At 51.4% G+C, this 19,802-nt stretch overlaps 1 protein-coding gene across 2 annotated transcripts in view; it reads left to right on the plus strand.

Annotated features, from left to right (window-relative positions):
* Positions 1 to 19,802, plus strand: part of ASAP1 (ArfGAP with SH3 domain, ankyrin repeat and PH domain 1) — a 219,984-nt gene that overhangs the window by 185,444 nt on the left and 14,738 nt on the right. The window contains exons 14-25 of one of the 2 annotated variants that reach the window (XM_054708233.1): positions 1,133 to 1,220; positions 2,702 to 2,750; positions 5,308 to 5,471; positions 7,815 to 7,948; positions 9,963 to 10,054; positions 11,363 to 11,549; positions 11,779 to 11,864; positions 12,884 to 12,999; positions 13,126 to 13,193; positions 13,864 to 13,920; positions 14,592 to 14,699; positions 16,751 to 16,979. In XM_054708233.1, the coding sequence (XP_054564208.1) occupies positions 1,133 to 1,220; positions 2,702 to 2,750; positions 5,308 to 5,471; positions 7,815 to 7,948; positions 9,963 to 10,054; positions 11,363 to 11,549; positions 11,779 to 11,864; positions 12,884 to 12,999; positions 13,126 to 13,193; positions 13,864 to 13,920; positions 14,592 to 14,699; positions 16,751 to 16,979 (1,378 nt within the window). The remainder of the gene's footprint in view (positions 1 to 1,132; positions 1,221 to 2,701; positions 2,751 to 5,307; positions 5,472 to 7,814; positions 7,949 to 9,962; positions 10,055 to 11,362; positions 11,550 to 11,778; positions 11,865 to 12,883; positions 13,000 to 13,125; positions 13,194 to 13,863; positions 13,921 to 14,591; positions 14,700 to 16,750; positions 16,980 to 19,802) is intronic. The other variant, XM_054708234.1, reaches the window with a different exon arrangement.

Below are 19,802 nucleotides of genomic sequence, written 5' to 3' on the forward strand. Positions count from 1 at the left end.
ATCTCGAACACGTGCCATCTCTGTCGTTCAGGGCTTCGCTTGGTCACATTGTGGCGTCTCCCAACCTCCTCCCCCCACCCCCTCTGTTTTTTCTAAAAACTTGGGGTGCTTGGTGGGAAGGTTGCTGGCATGGGGATTTTGAGAATCCTAAGTGTCAGCGGGCTTCCGGTCCTGCCCAGCCTGGGCACTCGGACGCTTCAGTCCGTTGTCAGCTCTTGCAGGAAGCAGACAGGCCGGCCTCGGCATTGGCCAGCATGTGACCCTGAACAGATGCAGGCGGGAGGTCAAGAACGCGTGTTGACCAGAATGATTACGTGGCAAGGCTCCACTTAGGCAAAGCCTAAATTAACCTGGCTGTGCACACGCTACAGGGTCTGTGTAAATGATACGTGTGACCAAGAGATTTGCCGATAGATCTGTGATATGAAATCCCGGCTAGATTTTCTGTCTTCAGATTTGGGGGCTCACTGAGCTGTGTCTCCAGGGTGGTAGTTGTCCTTGTACTTGAGAGAAGTTCTGTACATTCCACGTTGCAACCACAACTTGTGGATATCTGGGCCACCAGGTTGGGGTGATTGTTGCCTGGGGACATTCTGAATGCATGAATGAATGAATGAATGAATGAATGAAAGATGTACTCCACTGCATTTCCCAGCAGGATACGGTATTGAAAGTGCTGACTCTTTGGCCTGGATGTGCATGGGGTCCAGAAAGGTGCATTTCCATGGGCCGTGCCCACTCTTCATTTAAAGGTGGATTTTTCCTGATTCCATTCTGATTAATCACCAATATAGTATTTATGTACAGTTAATAGACGTTTGGAAGACCACCAACATTTTTTTTCTTTTTTAATGAGATTCAGAATCCTGATTGAATAAGACTATCACATTTGGCCCTGGCCAAGAATCAGTTGGTTAGGCCATTGTCCCCATGTGCCGAGGCTGCGGGTTCACTCCTCACTCGGGGTGCGTGCAAGAATCCAATGAATGCATAAAGGAGTGAGCAACAGGTTGAAGCGGGGAAAGACTTTTATCAAACTTGCTGCCTGAAACCGCATGCCTGCCCCGCAGGGCACCGGCCTGGCAGGCGGGGGAGGGCGCAGCAGGTAGCAGCTCCGTTTTCTCTGTTCCAGGCTAACAGGCAACCAGCCAAGTTGAACCTCCTCACCTGCCAGGTGAAGCCGAATGCCGAGGACAAGAAGTCTTTTGACCTGATCTCACGTGAGTCCTCCTCCTCTCCGGGTCCAGGCACTGTGGATCCTGACGTTGCCCATTTCCATTGCCAAGGACTGGTCTGTGCAAGGCTCTTTGCGGGGCATCTGAGCTGGATTCTGGAGCACCTATTGAAGTTCGGAGCCCCTGTGATTTTATGACCAAGAGGTTTCTTGGGTTATTAATGAGAAGTTGGATTTATAAGATGACTTCAAAAAGCCTAGACCTCTCCATTTCAGAACCTGTAGGTTATTAGGCTGTACACTGAGTGGCCAGATTATGATGATCTCTGAACGCATAATAATCTGGCCACTCAGTGTACATCCTATATAATAAAAGGCTAATATGCAAATTGTCCCCTCGACCAGGAGTTCGATTAGCAGGCGGCTGGCCAACCGCCCATGTCCCCTCCCCCTGGCCAGGCTGGTCGGACCCCACCCATGCACAAATTCATGCACCTGGCCTCACACACACACACACACACACACACACACACACACACACACACTGAGTGGCCAGATTATTATGCATTCAGAGATAATAATAATCTGGCCACTCAGTGTATAACTAGTCACCAGTTATTGAACATCCGATGTGTGCTGGGTGCTTTATATATGTTATTGCCAATCCTCACAAAAGCCCCATTGGTGTCCTGTTTGACAGAAAACAGGCTCAGAGAGGTTCAGTTACTTATACAAGGTCACACAGCATTAAAGCAGAGATTCAGCTGAAACTCTTGGGCTATACTACCCATAGCATGTTCTTGGGCATAAACAACCTCTCTAGGAGACGGGGGTGTGAATGCCTAGCCTGGAGCGGCCACATAGTGCGTGACTGGCTAGTTAAGTGAAGGTTAGTGTGACCTCACTGTGTTGAAGCGTTCTAACGGACTCTGAGTTTTAAGCAAGAACTTCCCCTATATTCACCTGCCCAGACTATCGAGGTTAGGCCACTCCCTCCTTCCCTGGGCAGCGGCCTGAAGGTGACCGTCGGGCAAGGTCAGGCCTTCTTTCTTGAAGCTGACCCTCGCAGAGAGCAGCCCGGCAGGGCAGCTTTTTGACTGAGCCCTGCTGTCAGAGCTGCCCTGCAAGTCAGGCACTACATCCGAAAAGGAAAGTCTTTTTTAAAGGAAACACAATAAAAGGCAAGTTGAGAATGAAAAGTAAAATACTGCCTTGGCAGCTGGCACTCTGCAGGCTGTCGCTGGAACCCGCTCGAGCAGGTAGGCCCATCCCCCTCCCACTTCTTTGTCCTAAGTGCCAGGTATTGGCAGTTATTTTATTGCATTCCTGGGGCACTTTAGAAAAATAGTATTGACAACATGAATTGTGTAGCTGCTAAAAAAAAATGGCGTAAAAACAAAATAATTTTAAAACCCTACTTTTACTATGGGTTTTTTTGTTTGTTTTTAGGAATTTGCAAAATTTACATTAGACCTGAAGGTATTCTGCTTTCTAAGGTTTCACGGTCTTTTCTCCTTTGTATTTTAGATAATAGGACGTATCACTTTCAGGCAGAAGACGAGCAGGATTACGTAGCGTAAGTAGTTTTGAGCTAATGGCACCACGCGCCTCCGGTCTGTACAACATGCGTAAAGATTTCCGTTATGACTCAACACTGCCCCTGGCGGTTCCCCACGCCAGCTTCTCTCCTCTGGGCCAGCCCACGCTGCTCTCTCTGGTCTTCATTCACCTCCCAAGTTACACGGAGGCAGTTTCTTTCTTGTGGGAAAGTGTCCAGTGAAACTGAACGAAGAAATCACTTCTCACCAAGGAAGGAGGCAGGAGCAGTAGAAAGAGCAGCTGCGTGTTCGAGGCGGGCTGGCCTGACCCCTGGTCCCAGCTCTGCCCCTTTTGAAAGTGTTAAAATAAGAATCTTGCATTCTTCTTGTTCTTATATTTTGTATGCCTGTTACTCTAAAACAATTGAAAGGTTTTTTTCTTTAGTTGTCAGAAATAGCTATCTTGATTCTCCACCCTTTTGAAATGTAGCCATTCCTTTTCACCAAATTTGAATTGTTCCTTCAGAGAATTCATTGTCCTTTATATTCGTATTTTCTGATTATCATGACAGACTTCTCTATTTCCTTACTTGTCACCAGCTCTTGAATAAAGAGGCAAAAGTGGCATAACGGAACGAACTCTAGAAAAGGGAGCCATTAGAAGTGGTTTCCGTCCCAGCCGGACACCAGTCCACTGTGGACCCGGGCGAGTGGGTTAGCCTCTCTGGGTTTCATGTTCCTCGTGTGTAAGGTGTTAGAGGCCCTGGGAGGCGGGTTGGAGGGTTGCGTTTAAAAAATTCTAAGTACTTGGCACATAGTAGGTGTTCGTAATACCAAATAGGCAGAACATCAGAATGCTTAAGGAAGGCAAAGCAGAGACCCTGCAGTCAGTGAAAATTTCAGTAAGCTCAGTGCCAAGGATAACATGTGGTGTCCGGTTCTATTGAATCCAGTCTCTTAAACTATTTTTAACAAATCAATTTGTAGTTTGTAACCTGAGACTAAACGATAGAAAATATGCATTTTAATTTAAAAGGTATTAAGTGAGATCCCCCCCGCACACATCCCATCCCTAGAGTGTTGGTTTTGAGGTGTAGTTTTCCACATCACAGTAGAAAAACTAAAACTGTGCAAATGCATTTCTCACAACAAACTTAAGGTGAGCGCCACCTAGAGTCAAAGGCATGAATTGCAGCTCACGGACTCCACATAATTTGGTTTGTCCTTTAATTCCTTCCCATTGCTGTCTCTATTACTAATTCAAAACCGTTTGTAGCTAGTCCTTTGTTTCATATCCATTTGATCCTACAAGACACCAAAAAAACTACAGACTCAGTTCTGGACCTCTGTATTCTCTGCTGAGAATAGATATTACCTGACTCTGCAGTCGGCGAGAACAAACTGTGATTGGGAAATGTTTTTTCTTTTCTTCTTAAAAAAGTAAATTTGGCTCTTTTTCCTCATCCATGAAAGTGATACAAGCTCCCTATAGATGGAAAATTATATAAAGACACAGAGTCAGGCGATCCATCTCTCCATTTTCCTACAGAAGGTCACTCAGGGACAACCAGTATTATCATTTTATGAATTTCTTTCTAGCTGTTTTTCCCCCAAACAAAAATATATAATCCGTACATACATTTGAATTTGGGGTTATATCATGCAAAAGTTTTTCCTATTTATTTCACAAAATATTACATTGTGAGCATTTCCCCAAAGTCATTTAAAAATTAGTAAAAATTACATTTCAGTAGCTGGGTTATTTTCAGGCCTTATTAATCAGCCCCCTGTTGTTGGACACTTAGGTTATCGTATGCACAGGTTGGTGCCCAACAAAAATGTTTTTTGCTCAATACATACTGTGATCATACTGTATATGTCACTTAATAGCCTTCACTTTTTATTTTATATTAAAATGCCAGCATGTTTCCATATTACTATACCTTTTTCATAACATAAATTTTCTTTTTTTTTTTTCTAATTTTATTTATTTATTTTAGAGAGGGGGGAAGCGGGAGAGAAACATCAATGTGCTGTTCCACCCATATACACATTTATTGGTTGATTCCCGTGTGTGCCCTGACCAGGGATCGACCACAACCGTGGTGTATCGGGATGATGCTCTAACCACCTGAGCCACGCGGCCAGGGCTCCTGAGCATAAATTTTCACGACTGCTAATGAAATGCCCTATTTATTTCCACGTCAAGGGCCCTCACTGGGCTGGCCTCCAGAGGACAGATGCCTTTGGCCGAGCTCTTTCCTGCCTCCTGTCACCAGTTCTCTCTCATCCTCGCCTTGGGCTGGTCCCTCGCTGAGTCCTCTTCCTTCAGACGTCCATTGTTCTGTCCAGATGTTCCTGCAGGTCCTCGGTGACAGAGACCTCCGCCTCCCTCATCTATTCCTCTCATCGCCCGTTCTCTCTGACTCGCTGCTCTCCATTCTTTCATCCTTTTTCCTTTAGGTTTAATTCCTTTCCTTTTCTTCCTACTTTATATTGTTTTGGGGGTGCGGTGTCTCTTGGTATTTCTTGGCGAAGTCAGATTTGTTGCAGTGTAAGGAGAAAACAGTGTCTCCTTCCCCTGTTTGACCACAGATGGATATCAGTGCTGACCAACAGCAAAGAGGAGGCCCTGACCATGGCCTTCCGCGGAGAGCAGAGCACGGGCGAGAACAGCCTGGAAGACCTGACCAAAGCCATCATCGAGGACGTCCAGCGGCTGCCTGGCAACGACGTCTGCTGCGACTGCGGCTCCTCAGGTCTGTGTCCCCAAAGCAGAGCCGGCTCGTTCAACGCCTCTGCTCTTCCTGCGGGAGATGCGGGAGCTAGGGATCTAAAACCCTGGCCTCCTTACGGACACACCCAGCACGGTTCCCAGCGTGAATGGCCCCAGAAAGCTCCCACCTGCTCTCCCCACATGGTCCCCTGCCAAAATGCCACCTTTCCTGGTGAGGCCCAGCTCAATGGCACCAGGGGCAGCATGGGGAGAGCACTGGACCTGGAGTCCATCATCCTGGCTTTGAATCGCCAGCCTGCCCTCACAGCCTGGACCACCTCACGCCGAGTCCCTTTACTATTCTGATCTTCGGGTTCCTCATCCTAATAATTGGACAAGAAACCCCAGTTCTCACCAAGACTTAATGAAATAGTGTATATGGGGCTGACACGTGGGACCTCACTTTTCTTCCTGTCTAGTGACACCACTCATCCTCTTTATCACCTGGGTGTCACCTCCCCGCAAACTGCTATTTCCAAATAGCATCTGTGTCACCTAGAAGCTGACAGTAGCTCACAGTTACTCAGTGCTTCATAAGGATCATGCCAGTTGTTTTGCCTATATTATCTTATTGAATCTTCACAGAAGTTCTGTGAGCAAGATACTAATATTATCCCCATTTTACAGAGGAAGAAATGGGGGGCTCAGAGGGCAAGTGACTAGGAGGGGGTCAGAACATGGGTGCAAACCTGTAGTTCTTCAACATTATAGCCTACGATGTTTTACCTGTGAGAATGGGTTTCTCTATCCCACCGAGCACGGGCCCCTCGGAGACACGACTCGTTTCCTGCCACTTGCGTGAGGTGTGGGATAGGCACTCACTGGGTGGAGGACATGGCAGAGGAGTGTAGATGCCCGGGTATTGACCCATGGGAAGGAAGCTGGCCCACAGGGGGGACCCTGCAGGTTCGGGAAATAGAAGTATTTGTTCCTGCTGTTCTGGAGCCTTTCGGTTGTAGGAACAGAGGCCTAAGGTCTCTGAGAGGCCTAAGCTCTTACCCACAGGCACTTGCGGACAAGCCGTCACCGCGATGATAGGCTCATGGGAGTTGTGACTCGAGGCTAAAGATGCCTGTAGAGCAGGCATGTCAAACTCAAAGGCTGACACGGGCCAAATAAACACGGTTTAAGTATGTGTGGGCCGCAAAAAAACAAAAGCTTCAATTTTCATAGAAACGTAGATTTATTTCTATAGAGACATGCTGAATACAAAGGGCTGAAATAAATGAGTAATTGTTAACATAATTAAACATTTTAATAAAAATGAATATTTTTTCTTGGACATTAACTTACCAGACACTGAATAACTGCACAAATTAATAAGCGTAACGCAAATAAACCTATTTTTCTTGTTCTCCGAAAGTGAAATATTTCCTGTTGCTCACACCAAACAAGTCAGTCCAAGACTAATGACGTGGCCATCGGCTGCTAAAATTTTCGCTGCTAGTATTAGTGGAGAGAAATGGTGCGCCTGCGCGTAAGGTGCATAGGGAAATGAATGCAACACGATTATAGTAATCAGTCATTCACGAACATTGTAGTTCGTTATTACTAATGATCTATAACAGGTTATTGTAAAAATCCTATATGATAAAAGGCTAATAATGCAAATCGACCGAACAGCGGAACAACGGGGAGCGCTGCTCAGCCAGAAGCCGGGGTTCACGGCTGGCGAACACAGCGGTGGTGGCGGGAGTCTCTTCCAATTCCGTGGCAGTCAGACATCCCCCGAGGGCTCCCGGACTGTGAGAGGGTGCAGGCTGGGCTGAGGGACCCTCCCCCCCCCCCCCCGCCCAGTGCATGAATTCCGTGCACCGGACCTCTAGTTAAGTTATAAAATTTTTATTAAAATATTTTTTACATGCCGTTATATTGTCTGGGCTGTAAAATATTCATTGTGGGCCGCCTGAGCCGCAGGCGGCGAGTTTGACATGCTTGCTGCGGAGCCTGTTCCTGTGCTGGACTGCAGGTCTGCAGCCGTCCCTGTCGGAGAGGGAGCACCCCTACCAGGCCTGCGGGTGTGTCCTAAGACCTTATGGAAGTCTTCCCCACGCTTCACAAGAATAAAGAACTTCATTTGGTTTTCAATTCAGTATTGAAGGAAATTTTTTTAAAAACGTGTCGTATTACACTTTTTGCTCTCTAACAAGCTATTGGTGTTCATCATAGGCCCTCGGCCAGATGCAAGCATCTATCTATGTCTTCCATTTAAATCTTCCCCCGTAATCCTTTCACGTTTGACCACTGTTGTTTTAGCATCCTCTGTAGTTGGCACACTAAAACTAGATACTTTGTTTATTCACTGTCTTCACAATCCTTTCCACAGAACCCACCTGGCTTTCAACCAACCTGGGTATTTTGACCTGCATAGAATGTTCTGGAATCCACAGGGAAATGGGGGTCCATATTTCCCGCATTCAGTCTTTGGAACTAGACAAGCTGGGAACTTCTGAACTCTTGGTGAGTAGTGACCTGTACTTGGGAAGAAAACTTTATACGTTTATTGTCGTGAATATATATAGCATTATTGCTTTGAGGTTTCTTGTCTCTGGTGAGTACATAGAATTCTACTTCCTGAGTGTTGTTTCATTTGCATCGATATTTAAGATGTGAGTTTTGTGGTGTGTAATGTTGATGTTTCCGTTTCCCGTGCGAAGAACTGGTGAGTCACACATTTCCATACTCAGTTCAGCTACTGGCTCTCTCTTCTCTGAGGTGGGCTTTTTCAAAGCTGTTTTCTTCTTTCGGAATCAGTCTCACATGATTCACTGAAAAGCAATGAAGGGAGGCGAGCGCTGAACTCCCACTTTCTCCTTACCCAGGGGCTTATGTTATCCGAAACAGTGACCTAAGAGTTTTTCTCTGTTTTTACTTTTTGTAAGTTTCTAAAAGTACACGTGAATTGCGAGTGGCCTGTTAGCTCCTGTCCTAAAACCAGTCATTCCTACGCCTTGACTTCTTTAGGTAGGAAGGGAAGGCCTGTGCAGGTGTGGGCTTACCACCTACCCTCCCCATCATGATTCACCCAAATTTGGAGCCTTATCAGGTCCCCCTAGTACATAGATCCGGTCAGGAAGGCGCCCTGGGCATCTCCCAAAATGCCTGAGGTCATAAGCCCCCTGTCTTGCAAAATTTGAACCTGGTGGGCTGGGAATTATACTAACTGGTCTGTAACAGTGAAAGCGCAGGACGTGAAATAGGCTCCGTCTCAGACCCAAGGCCCTTGAGCAAAACCTGGGTGAGCCTGGCTCCACAGCCGGAAGCCCAGCTCTCAGGGGCTTGTCTGGCGCACAGCACCCCAGAGTCAGTCACCCAGCCGGCAGCCGTGTCGTCTGAGCACCCCTCAAGCAATGGGGGGCTGTCTTGGGTGTAGGAGCCCCTTGATTTAGGAAGTAGGAAACTTAGGAAGTGTTCTGATACCGGCTCCCTAATCACTCAGGACCGGAGGGGAAAGGCTCAGGGCTAACACTGAAACTTCCTCCTCTAGCGTGGTCTCCTTGACTCATCAGTGAAACCCAGTGTGACAGCTAGAAACAGGAAGAGTCCATGTGATGAACTCGAGCCTTTCCCCAGAGACTGTTGTCAGGAACGTTTCTTACACTTTTTGTCGATTCCCACATTCTCTGAACGACCAGAGGACCTTCAGGGTCGATTTTTTTGGAAGGTTCTTGAACCCAGAAGCATGGAGCTTCTTCATTAGTTGCCTGCCGCATTTTTTTGTTTTTATTATTATCTTCACCTGAGGATATTTTTCCATTGCCTTCAAATAGAGTGGAAGGGAGGAAGGAGGAGAGGGAGGGAGAGAGAACGAGAGACATCAATTGGTTGCCTCCCGCTCATGCTCCAACAGGGGCCAGGGAACGAACTTGCAACCCAGATATGAGCCCTTGACGGGGAATCAAACCTGCAACCCTTTGGTTCGTGGGCTGACACTCCAACCACTGAGCTACACTGGCCAGGGCGGCATCTTAATTTGTATCCCCAATATAAAGAAATCCTAAATTCTTTTCTGTCCAATTAGAGTAAATCCCCTCACCCAAAAATGAGGCACGGTGGTGGTTGCAGAGCCAGTATTGTTCATTAAGCATTTAACCTAGATTCGTATGTGGAGCCTGCTGTGTCGGATTCAGATGGGGTGTGTGTGTGTGTGTGTGTGTGTGTGTGTGTGTATGTGTGTGTAGAACCATGTCCTATGTTGTTCTAGCGTTTATCACACTGTATTTGTAAAAATCATTAGTTTTCTTACCAGTGACCCCTCTAGTCGATTAGCTCCTCCGGGAGGGAACAGGGAAATCCCATCTCTGTGTTTCCAGCTCTGAAGCCTGGCACATAGTAAGTGCTCAGCAAATACTTGCTGACCAGGTGGATGGATGGTTTGTATCCTGAGTCACGTGAAAGAAGGTACATATTCAGCAATAATGGGGAACTCTTAAACCAGTAGTAACGAGTTCGCTACGTTGTGTTTATGTTACAGCTGGCCAAGACCATTGGGAACAATAGTTTCAATGATATTATGGAAGCAAATTTACCCAGCCCCTCACCGAAACCTACCCCAATGAGTGACATGTGAGTACTTCTAACATACTGGGTTCTTTACCATCTATCATTGTTTTTCAACCCTCCCAAAAATCATCTTAGTGGTTATAGTACCCCCTCCCCCACCTCCCAAGAGGAAACCCCATTATGAGGAAAAAGCAGAGCAAAGAAACGTATTTCGAAACCTGCTTCTGGAATGCCGGGTTATTTTCAGCATCACCTCCCCCTCGGGAGTTGCGGCTGCTCGGAGGGTAAAGCGTCGTGAGGACGATTCTCTAAATCACGCCTGTTGTGATAAATAGGAGACACAACAGCAGCGGGAGATGCCTGTTGGGTTGGCAAAGGTCCAGATGCGTGACAGCCCCCGCGGCGAGACTGTGGGGAGACAGATGTCCCAGAGTCCCCGGTGCTGCTGCTGGGGATCCAGGTGGCACGCTGCCCGTGAGGAGCGCGCTCGCTGTTATTTGTCACAGTCAGAACTGTGTTTACCTGTTAGCAACCACGATCAGTAATCAGCATGCCCAAGCTTTGACTCAGCAGGCCCACTTCTGGGGGTTCGTTCCCGTTGTGTCAGAGAGGAAGATGGGGACAAAGCGAGCATCCTTCTATAGGCATCTGATGACACGCTTCATGGCTGGCTGCCTGGCTTGGGGAGGGGGGAGGGGGCGTGGGAATGAGTATCGAATCCCTCTGCTCACAGGCATGCCGTCCAAACTCAGGAACTGAATTGTGGGCATATTTGCTGATCTATCCCTCACGTTTGAACTCTCACAATTTACTGTCTGGACTCAGACACCAAATAGATTTGGACAGCGACCGAGACATAACCACACACTTATTTGAAATTGTGTTTGCTTGAAGAAAGCCGGGAAAAGACTAGTACCCAGCAAACTTAAGTGCTTAGTCTGGGTGGTGTGACTGTGAGACCCCTCCGTAAACACCTTCTGGTATCATTTTTAGTTTTGAGTCAAGTGAATCTTTAAACCTATTCAAAAACTTTCACATTGACTTTGCACTTGAAGTTTGTTTAATACTGTGGGTGACTAGGAAGAAAGATATCATTCTTCTCGCCATCAGCGAAGGTTTTGTGCAGCAGACGCCTGCCTACATGTCAGACCAGCCCTTCCTACATGGTTATGGGCACCAAATTCACAAAACGATTATGGGGCACATCCAAGCAACACGGTTCTTCCACTGTGAACTCAGCCGATCTCCCAATAGGTCTTTCATGGAGTCTCTTAACTAAAATAACTCTTCTCAGAAAGCAGCTGGTCTGCAAAGAGGTAGCCCTTTCTCAGCCCTGGGAAATGACGCTGCCGCGCCTCACGCTCTGTCTAGGACTGCGCGGAAGGAGTACATCACGGCCAAGTATGTGGATCATCGGTTTTCGAGGAAGACCTGTTCCTCTCCGTCAGCTAAACTGAACGAACTGATGGAGGCCGTGAGGTCCCGGGACCTACTTGCACTCGTCCAGGTCTACGCGGAAGGCGTGGAGCTCATGGAGCCGCTGCTGGAGCCCGGGCAGGTGAGGCTGCGCTGACACCATCGGATCGAGAGGAACGTGGGCAGTCCGTTCCAAAGACGACTCGTTGTTATAATGAGGCTGTAACACACCAAGTGCCCCGTCGAAATCAGGACAATCTGAGAGGGGAGGGGGGCTGTTAATAGTTACTTGGGGGTAACGATGTGGAAGAAACGGCTCTAGACCAAGGCGGACATGCGACCGCCTGTTTATACTTACCTGTCCTTTTCAGGAGCTCGGGGAGACCGCCCTTCATCTTGCAGTCCGAACTGCAGACCAGACATCTCTCCATTTGGTTGACTTCCTTGTCCAAAACTGGTATGGTTTCTGTTTCCTCCGAATGGGCCTTGTAAGTTAGCACAGACCAATCCTGTTAGCAGCCGCGATCAGTAATCAGCATGCCCTTCTGTAACGAGCCAGATACTACTTTAGGCTTTGCACGCCATGAGGTCTCTGTCGCAGATGTTCTACACTGCCATTGCAGCAGGAAAGCAGCCAGAGGCAGTATGCACATGAGTGTGTGGGCGTGTTCCGATAAAACTTTATTTACAAAAACAAACGGAGGGCCAGAGAAGGCCTGCAGCTGTGGTTCGCCAACCCCTGATCCTATCGCTGGGTCCAAAACCTGCTGCGCTAGGGAGGTTGGGAAAGAAAAGACTTAACAGGGCAGGTCCACGGGATGTTCATTGCAAGACAGCGGTGTGTGGCTGACTCGGTCGCTGATTCGGACTTGGGACGTGCTAATAGGAGTGTAATATTCAGCACAGGAGGTTTGGACTTGCTGGGTTCTTCATGGGGTAGATCTGTAAGCCACAGATTTTGAGGAGGAACCGGAGCTCATGCAAAGGAGCGTGAGCAAAACCGTGAGGGCGTTTGAACCCACAAGTGACCCAAGCCAAGCCGTGTCAATGCCCAGGCCCCTTAGAGGTGCCGTGGTCAAGAGCATTGGCTAAGAACACACGTTGCCTGCGTTCACATCCTGGCTCCATCATCCGTGTCTTGGTAATCTCAAACACGCACACTACGTCCTCTCTGTGCCCAGGTGTTTTCATCGATAAAGTAAAAGTTGTAATAGCACCTTCCCATCAGGTGGTTGTGAAGGTTACAGGAGCGAGGACAGGTGAAAAGCTAAGAGGCAGTGTCTGGCTCACAGTACACTCAGTGCTGACTGCTGTCGTCATGTGTTGCTTGTAAATTTGGGTGAAATGTTAGGAACCTCCTAAGTTTATAATAAACAGGTCTGAAACTTGACTCAGTTGTTAGCCCAGACCTCAGCGGTTCGCCCCGCAGTGCTGAGCTGGAGAGGCAGCCGTTTTCCCGCCCATCTGGTTTTGCAGCGGGAACCTGGACAAGCAGACGGCCCTGGGGAACACGGCCCTGCACTACTGCAGCATGTTCGAGAAGCCCGAGTGCCTGAAGCTGCTGCTCCGGAGCAAGCCCACCGTGGACGTGGGTGAGCGCGTGCGGGGCTCGGCAGCCGTGGCGGGACCTGAGCTTGCCTGCTGCACCGTAATCTGACCACGGTCTCCGCCTTTTCGAGGTCTGTCCTAACCGTACACACGTGTTTCCCCAATTTCAGTGAACCAGGCTGGAGAGACTGCCCTCGACATAGCAAAGAGACTGAAAGCCACCCAGTGTGAAGATCTGGTAAGCAGCCCTGTGTGGCTCAGTGGGTAGAGCATCAGCCTGCGGATTAAAGGGTCCCAGGTTCGATTCCGGTCAAGGGCCCGTGTCCTGGTTGTGAGGTCGATCCCCAGTAGGGGGCATGCAGGAGGCAGCGATCAATGATTCTCTCTCATTGATGTTTCTATCTCTCTCCCTCTCCCTTCTTCTCTAAAATCAATTATATATTTTTTTTAATTTTTTTTTTTTTTAAGAAAAAGATGTGGTAAGCAGGCGTGGCCGTGGGGTGTGGGTATCTAATAGACATCAGCTGCCCTGAAGTGGCGTTCTCTGGAACTGGAACTGGAGATCCTAATAAAAGAAGCATTTTTTTTAAAACTTTGGCTAAAGAAATTCCGACAAGTTCTGTGGCTGCATTTGCAAACACGATAAAGGTGTCGCCCGCCTGTCCTTGGCGTGCAGCTGTGATGGGGAGTGGGAGGCGCGTAAGAGGCGGTGTGACCAGCCAGGCTTACGGGTCGCGGTCATTCGGCTCTCTCTGTGGCTCTCCGTCGGGAAGACCTATCTAGGAAGCCAAATGGTCGGGCGAGTCACGTGCAGAGTACAGTGGTCTTGAAAAGTTAAGCACGCGGCTCTCCCCCGCGTGTCCCTGCACGCACTCACCTTTTCTGACCCCACCGGTCCCTGCTCACAGCTCCAGGCCGCAGCGGAACACGATGCTCATAACTTGGGGAAGGTTGAGATAGGAAAGGTAGGTGACCTGCCCGAGCTCCAGGCCCGCGGTGGTGCTTTTCTGCTCCTGCGGGACTCCTCCGAGGAAGTCTGGCTGCCCCGCCCCGTGTGTGACTAAGAACGGGGGGACATGGACTGAACTGGGACTGTCTGACGTGAAAGGCCCGCCCCGCGCACTTCCCTGACTGTGATTTTGCCTTCCAGCCAAGAATTCGCAGTTTTGAGACTCATTTTAATTTTAATAATATGGAAGGAAGCTTTACACCAGGCGTCCTCACACTACGGCCCGCGGGCCACGTGCGGGTGTTTTTGCCGTTTTGTTTTTTTACTTCAGAATAAGATATGTGCAGTGTACATAGGAATTTGTTCGTAGTTTTTTTAAAACTATAGTCCGGCCCTCCAACGGTCTGAAGGACAGTGAACTGGCCCCCCGTTTAAAAAGTTTGAGGACCCCTGCTTCACACCCTGGAGAGAAGTCACGTTGTCAAACTAACATTGACCATGCCTGGAATTCCTGGCAGTTTCTCTGAGCCGTCTGCTGGTCCAGCGTGGATGGCCAGGGGTTTGCTTATAAAGCCGCTGCTGGTGGTTCGTTGGGAGCCGGGAATAGGCGGGGTTTGCTCAGTGTCTCTATAATGTTGGGGTGTTTGGCGTTGGAATGACAGTGGCTGCGCCTGCTGTTCCTTTCAGCTTTCCCAGGCCAAGTCCGGAAAGTTCAACCCACACGTCCACGTGGAATACGAATGGAACCTGCGACAGGAGGAGATGGATGAGAGCGACGACGACCTGGACGACAAGGTGAGTGTGAGTCCGCCTCTGGGGCTCTGCTTACGCCCCCTACTTCTCTGCATGTCTGACGAGACGCTGAGTGAGGTCGCTTGGTCTATGACCGGATGCACCAGGGCCATTTTCTTGGCTCAGACTTGGTGCTCCTCTGGGTCCCACGTAGCAGCTGCATCCGTCAGGGATCTCCAGAGAAACAGGAACCAACGGGATGTGTATCCCTGGAGGGGAAGCATGGAATTTCTTTTAGGGGGGTGGCTCACACGCGCCTGAGGGCTGACAAGTCCAAAACGTATGGGAAGGTGGGGAACCCGACAGTCTTGAGTCTGAAGGCATCTGGAGTCTCGGGGGGGGGGGTGCTCAGTCCTTTCTCCTAAGCCCTTTAGCTGCCCGGCTGAGGGCCCCCCCCCCCCATTACGAGGGTATCCCCCTTACTCCACATCTAAATGTTAACCACACTGAAAAACACCCTCCCAGCAACTCCTAGGCTGCTGTTTGACCCAACACCTGGGCACCAGGGCTTAGCCAAGTTGACACATAAAACTAGCCCTCAAAACGGCTAGCGAGTAAAGAATAAGTTGTCATTTGTCGAGCACGCGCACGTGGACTGGCGGCGGCAGGCACGTCGCCCGTGTCCCCCCGGGTCGTTCTTACACACCCCACTGTGCTCTTGTCCCTGCCCCACGCTGGCAGAGGAGAAAACTGACACGCGGACATTTTGCAACGCGTCTGCAGTGTCAGCTGGTGGAGGCGGTCTCGGTCAGACCTGCTTCTGTCTGGCTCCCAGAGGTAGTTCTCGGCGAGCTCTGAGGCTGGCTGGCACCTTTCATTGGGGGTGTGGGGGCGATGGAAGGAATGGCCGGAGCTGGCGTACAAAGGTGCCCTGAGGCGCTCCCACTTTAGAGGGGACATTTAGAGGCAACAGGTCAGCCTGGTAACACTGGAAACCCCAATAATGGTATTTGGGGTTTTGCTGAGGAGTGCTCGAAGGACACAGCAGTGAAGACCTTATCAAGGACGGGCAGTGGGGATGGGCTCCTAAGGGTAGGGAGGAGCTGGCCAGGCAGAGGGAGGAGGAATGCATCCTCCCAGGAAGGGAGAGCTGCATGTGCAAAGGCCCAGGGGTCATGCTGGAGCCCAGACGTCTGAGGGAAGGTTAGAAGCTCAGTGTGTGAGGTGACCTGCACGTTGGCTGGGCGGAGAGAAGCCGGAGGCGGCCGCAGGGTCAGGCAGCCCGGGTCAGGAAGGCTCTGTGGGCCGCGTTTGACCTTTCGGCTTTGGATAAAGCCCGTGCGTTTTTCACATTAACACCAGTGGCCGTGAGAAGCCAGCAGAGACTTCTGGTGGGAAGGGCATGTTTCCTACCAGCCCTGCGTCAGTGCGGAAAGCGGATTGAACGAGACAGAATCAGGCTGTTCGGGGGGCCGTTTCCTCTGTGGGAGCTGGGGGTTCCCGTGCACACAGCGGAGGGGCATTCCTGAGCTCTCCGTGCACAGCCGTGGCTCTGGCAGACGCGGCGGTTCCTGACTCGGAAAGCAGTGGATGCTAAAGCTATCACCAGGATGCAGACCCAGGGCACCGCACAGGCAATGAAAATGGTCTTGAATCCAGGAGGTGGGATTGGGCCTGCAGGTCTGAGTCAGCACTGGGTGTCAGTCAAAGCCAGGGGTGTGGATGAGGTTACTTCTAAGAGGATTCACGTGAGAAGAGAGGTGAGGATTGAGAATCTCAGCTCTAAATGGCAGACCACAAAGGAACGTTGAATGTGGCCAGTTGTAGGTGGGTGGGAATCTGTTCAAATGCTGGTGACCATGGCCTGCACCCGGAGGGACTTGTGGATTAAAGGCTAAACCTAACGGACCTTATGCTTCTGGGCGCTGCTGATCCCTAACCAGTGTCGCCCTGACGTGGCCCTGGCAATGGTGACATGAGGAAGGTCTGCGTCCTTCCCTGTCCTGTGTGGTCCTCGCGGGCCGCGGTGGTGGGTGCCCAGGTTCCCCCAGGAGCCCGCCCGCAGTGCAGTCCGGATGGTTGTCTCACCCTCTGCACTGTTCTCTCCCCTCCAGCCGAGCCCCATCAAGAAGGAGCGCTCGCCGCGCCCGCAGAGCTTCTGCCACTCCTCCAGCATCTCCCCCCAGGACAAGCTGGCGCAGCCGGGGTTCGGCACCCCGCGGGACAAGCAGCGGCTCTCCTACAGCGCCTTCACCAACCAGATCTTCACCTCCACGAGCACAGACTCGCCCACGTCACCCACCTCGGAGGCCCCTCCATTGCCGCCTCGAAACGCCGGCAAAGGTACGGGCTCTGAGAAGGGCCTCGTGGCTCCATCCTCAGAGCTGGGAGTCACCCAGCCTACCAGGTGCGCGTGGGTGGCAGCCTATGGAATGGGATGCCAGCACCAGCAGCCAGGTAGACGGTGTTGTGGGCACACCTCACGCATTCTGTGTGAACCTCACGGCAGTCCTGTCTGGGGTGTGCTCTTTGTGCCCCTTTTGCAGATACGGAAACTGAGGCTTAGGGAGGTAGACTGGCTTGTCAAGGTCACGTAGCTGGTAAGTGGTAGAATTGAGATTCTATCCAAGGTCCACAGAGGGTCCAAGACCTGGGCTCTTTCCTCTTTCATAAGAGGATTTTTGTTATGTAAAAGTGGCTTTCCTCTAGACCAGCATGCCTCTCTTCTGAAGATGGTGTGGCAGCAGCATTGGTTACAGGGGGAGTCCTGGAGGCCCCAGACCCAGTCTTTCTCCTTTCCTGTTCACAGTGAGGTGGGTGCGGCAGTGGCTGCGTCGTGGGGACGAGGGGGGACAATGCTTCAGAGATGCTGAGTGAGTGGCCTACGGCTCTCGGCTGTGAGGGTGCCAACCAGGCCCTGTGTGACCTGAGCCCCTGTGTGATCTAACCCTCCTGTCCCCCGGATGAGGCAGGCCCCGCAGCAGAATCCTCCCCGGAGGAGGTGATTGGGCAGGCATGTCGGATGCCCCCGCGGGGCTAATGCCGGGGCCACCGCCTTGTTCTCGAGCAACAAGTGCTTGTCCTGTGTCCCTGGGTCCACAGAGACCGTCCTGCGCAGGAAGTCAGGTGTCCCCCGGACAGGGCCGGGGACAGATGAGACCCAGAAATGCCCACATCAAAGGGTCAGCAGCCGGGGAAGTCGAGAGGCCCCGGGCCGGCGCCGGGGTTTGTTCTCGGCCAGGGCTCCCCCTGCACAGCGCAGCGCAGCGGCTCACGCGGCTTCCAGGCCGCTCCGCACACAATGCGGGCCTATTGCGATCACACTGGGGCTATTTTCTGGGAAATGTGAGCTTTATTCAAGACAGTGTTTTTTCAGAGCTTATTCTCCATTGAGACAGTGTTATAAATGGGAGCTGTGTTCTGAGAGACCCCGAATGGCCTCGTAGATCATAAAATAACGGGGAAATGTTAGACGGAGGCTTTGGGGTGAATAGTTCTCATCGAAGATGACCAGTGACCGTGACAGTGACGGCACGCGTGAGCCAGTTTAGCCGGCAGCGTTTTTCTAACTGCTCCCCACGTTGGCTGGCACGTACCTACGTAAGGCGTCCAAGTCCCCTGTAAATCACCAGCGATGGATTGGGCCTTCGCTCCTCACCGGGGAGGAAACTCCCCAGCAGGGGCGTGGCCTGGTGAGACGCAGGAGCCCGCCTTCGCAGGAAGCTGAAGGGACCCCAAAGGTGAGCTGTGTCCCGCCGCTCGCTCAGGCTTAGAGCGAGTTCTCAGAGGACGTTGCTGAAGATCGGCTGGTGCTCGGTGCAGGGGGGCTCCCCTGGCTTGTGGCCCTTACTTTCCCCGTTTCATTCTGTTGAACAACAGACACAGTTACGTGAGAGCCAGGATGTCCTGCCTGGGCCGCTCGGATGCCCACTCCCCGTGGCGCATCCCGCCGAGGCCTCTGCTGGCGGAAGTCCCTGCCGCGAGAGAGAGAGAGAGAGAGAGAGAGAGAGAGAGAGAGAGAGAGAGAGAGAGAGGCAGGCTCTGAAAGGCGCCGGCTCGGGGCAGGCGGAGACAGACACTAACGTTCAAGTCCCCGCCAATCATAGGACTGAGGGGTAGCGTGGGATCATTCTGAATCCAGCTCAGGAATATTTTCCGGACACTCCAGCTGCCTCATCAGAATGCAAGGACGTTTGACTTAATTGCCTCCGGGCAAAGCCTCCTTGTGCTCGGGCAGAGCTGTCAGCAGCGGAAGACTCGTCGATTCAGGGCCCCTTTGGCCGTCCTGGAGCCTAGACGGGCGTGCCGGCTGCTCCCCCTCTGCGGCGGGAGGCCCAGCGGGATGAGGTCAGAGCCGCGATTTCCATGAGCGGACGTCTCGCTGTGCAGCTCCCCGCCCCCTGCGCGCTCCGTAGGACTAGATAGACGTTCCCAGGCTTGCCGGGGTCACTGCGTCTCATCTTCCACTAAAATCAGGTCATGGGACCAGGGTATCTGAGAGCAAGAGGATGCTGAAAGGTTAGGCCAGCCCACAGCCGTTGCGCAGCGAGGAACAGCCCTGGGGAGGTTAAGGGACTTGAGGTCACTCGGTGGCTGCAATGGGACAGAAAATTAAAATGGGCCATAGGGCTTGTCGGGCCAGATCTCCTCGTTTCTTCCTCTGCGTGTCGGGGAGGATGGTCCCATCTCTTCCTGCCCTCCTGGTGGAATTGCCCTCGGAACCCAGGGAGACAGTCCCCGAGGAAGGCTGTAGGGAAGCAGAGCCCTGGACTGCTGGGAGGCTCCTGCTGGGATTGGGCTGCGGCTCTGGGTGCCGCCAGAACCTGGAGAGTGTAGCGAGCACCGTGAGACTTCCCCCAGAGCAGGCCCTTGAGAGCAGACACCAGTGCTTACAGCTTAACCGTGTTTTTAAGTAACTGCAAGCTGTGGACCTGCCTCTTTCTACCGGCGCGTGATTCCACGCCTCACAGCGGCGGCCAAACTGCAGCTGAGCTGGGACAGGTGTGGACACGGATGAGGAGGAAGGGGGCATTCAGCTCAGCCTGGCGTGGGGCAGGGCTCTGCGAGCGCAGTGCTGCTGGCCTGGGGCCTCTGCAGCTAAAGCTGTGCCACTGGGGTCCCCTGCCGTGTGGGAGTCCTGGTCGGTCTGCGCCGGCTTCCGTGTGT

Source organism: Eptesicus fuscus, chromosome 19 (assembly GCF_027574615.1).
Source record: "Eptesicus fuscus isolate TK198812 chromosome 19, DD_ASM_mEF_20220401, whole genome shotgun sequence".
NCBI lineage: Eukaryota > Metazoa > Chordata > Mammalia > Chiroptera > Vespertilionidae > Eptesicus > Eptesicus fuscus.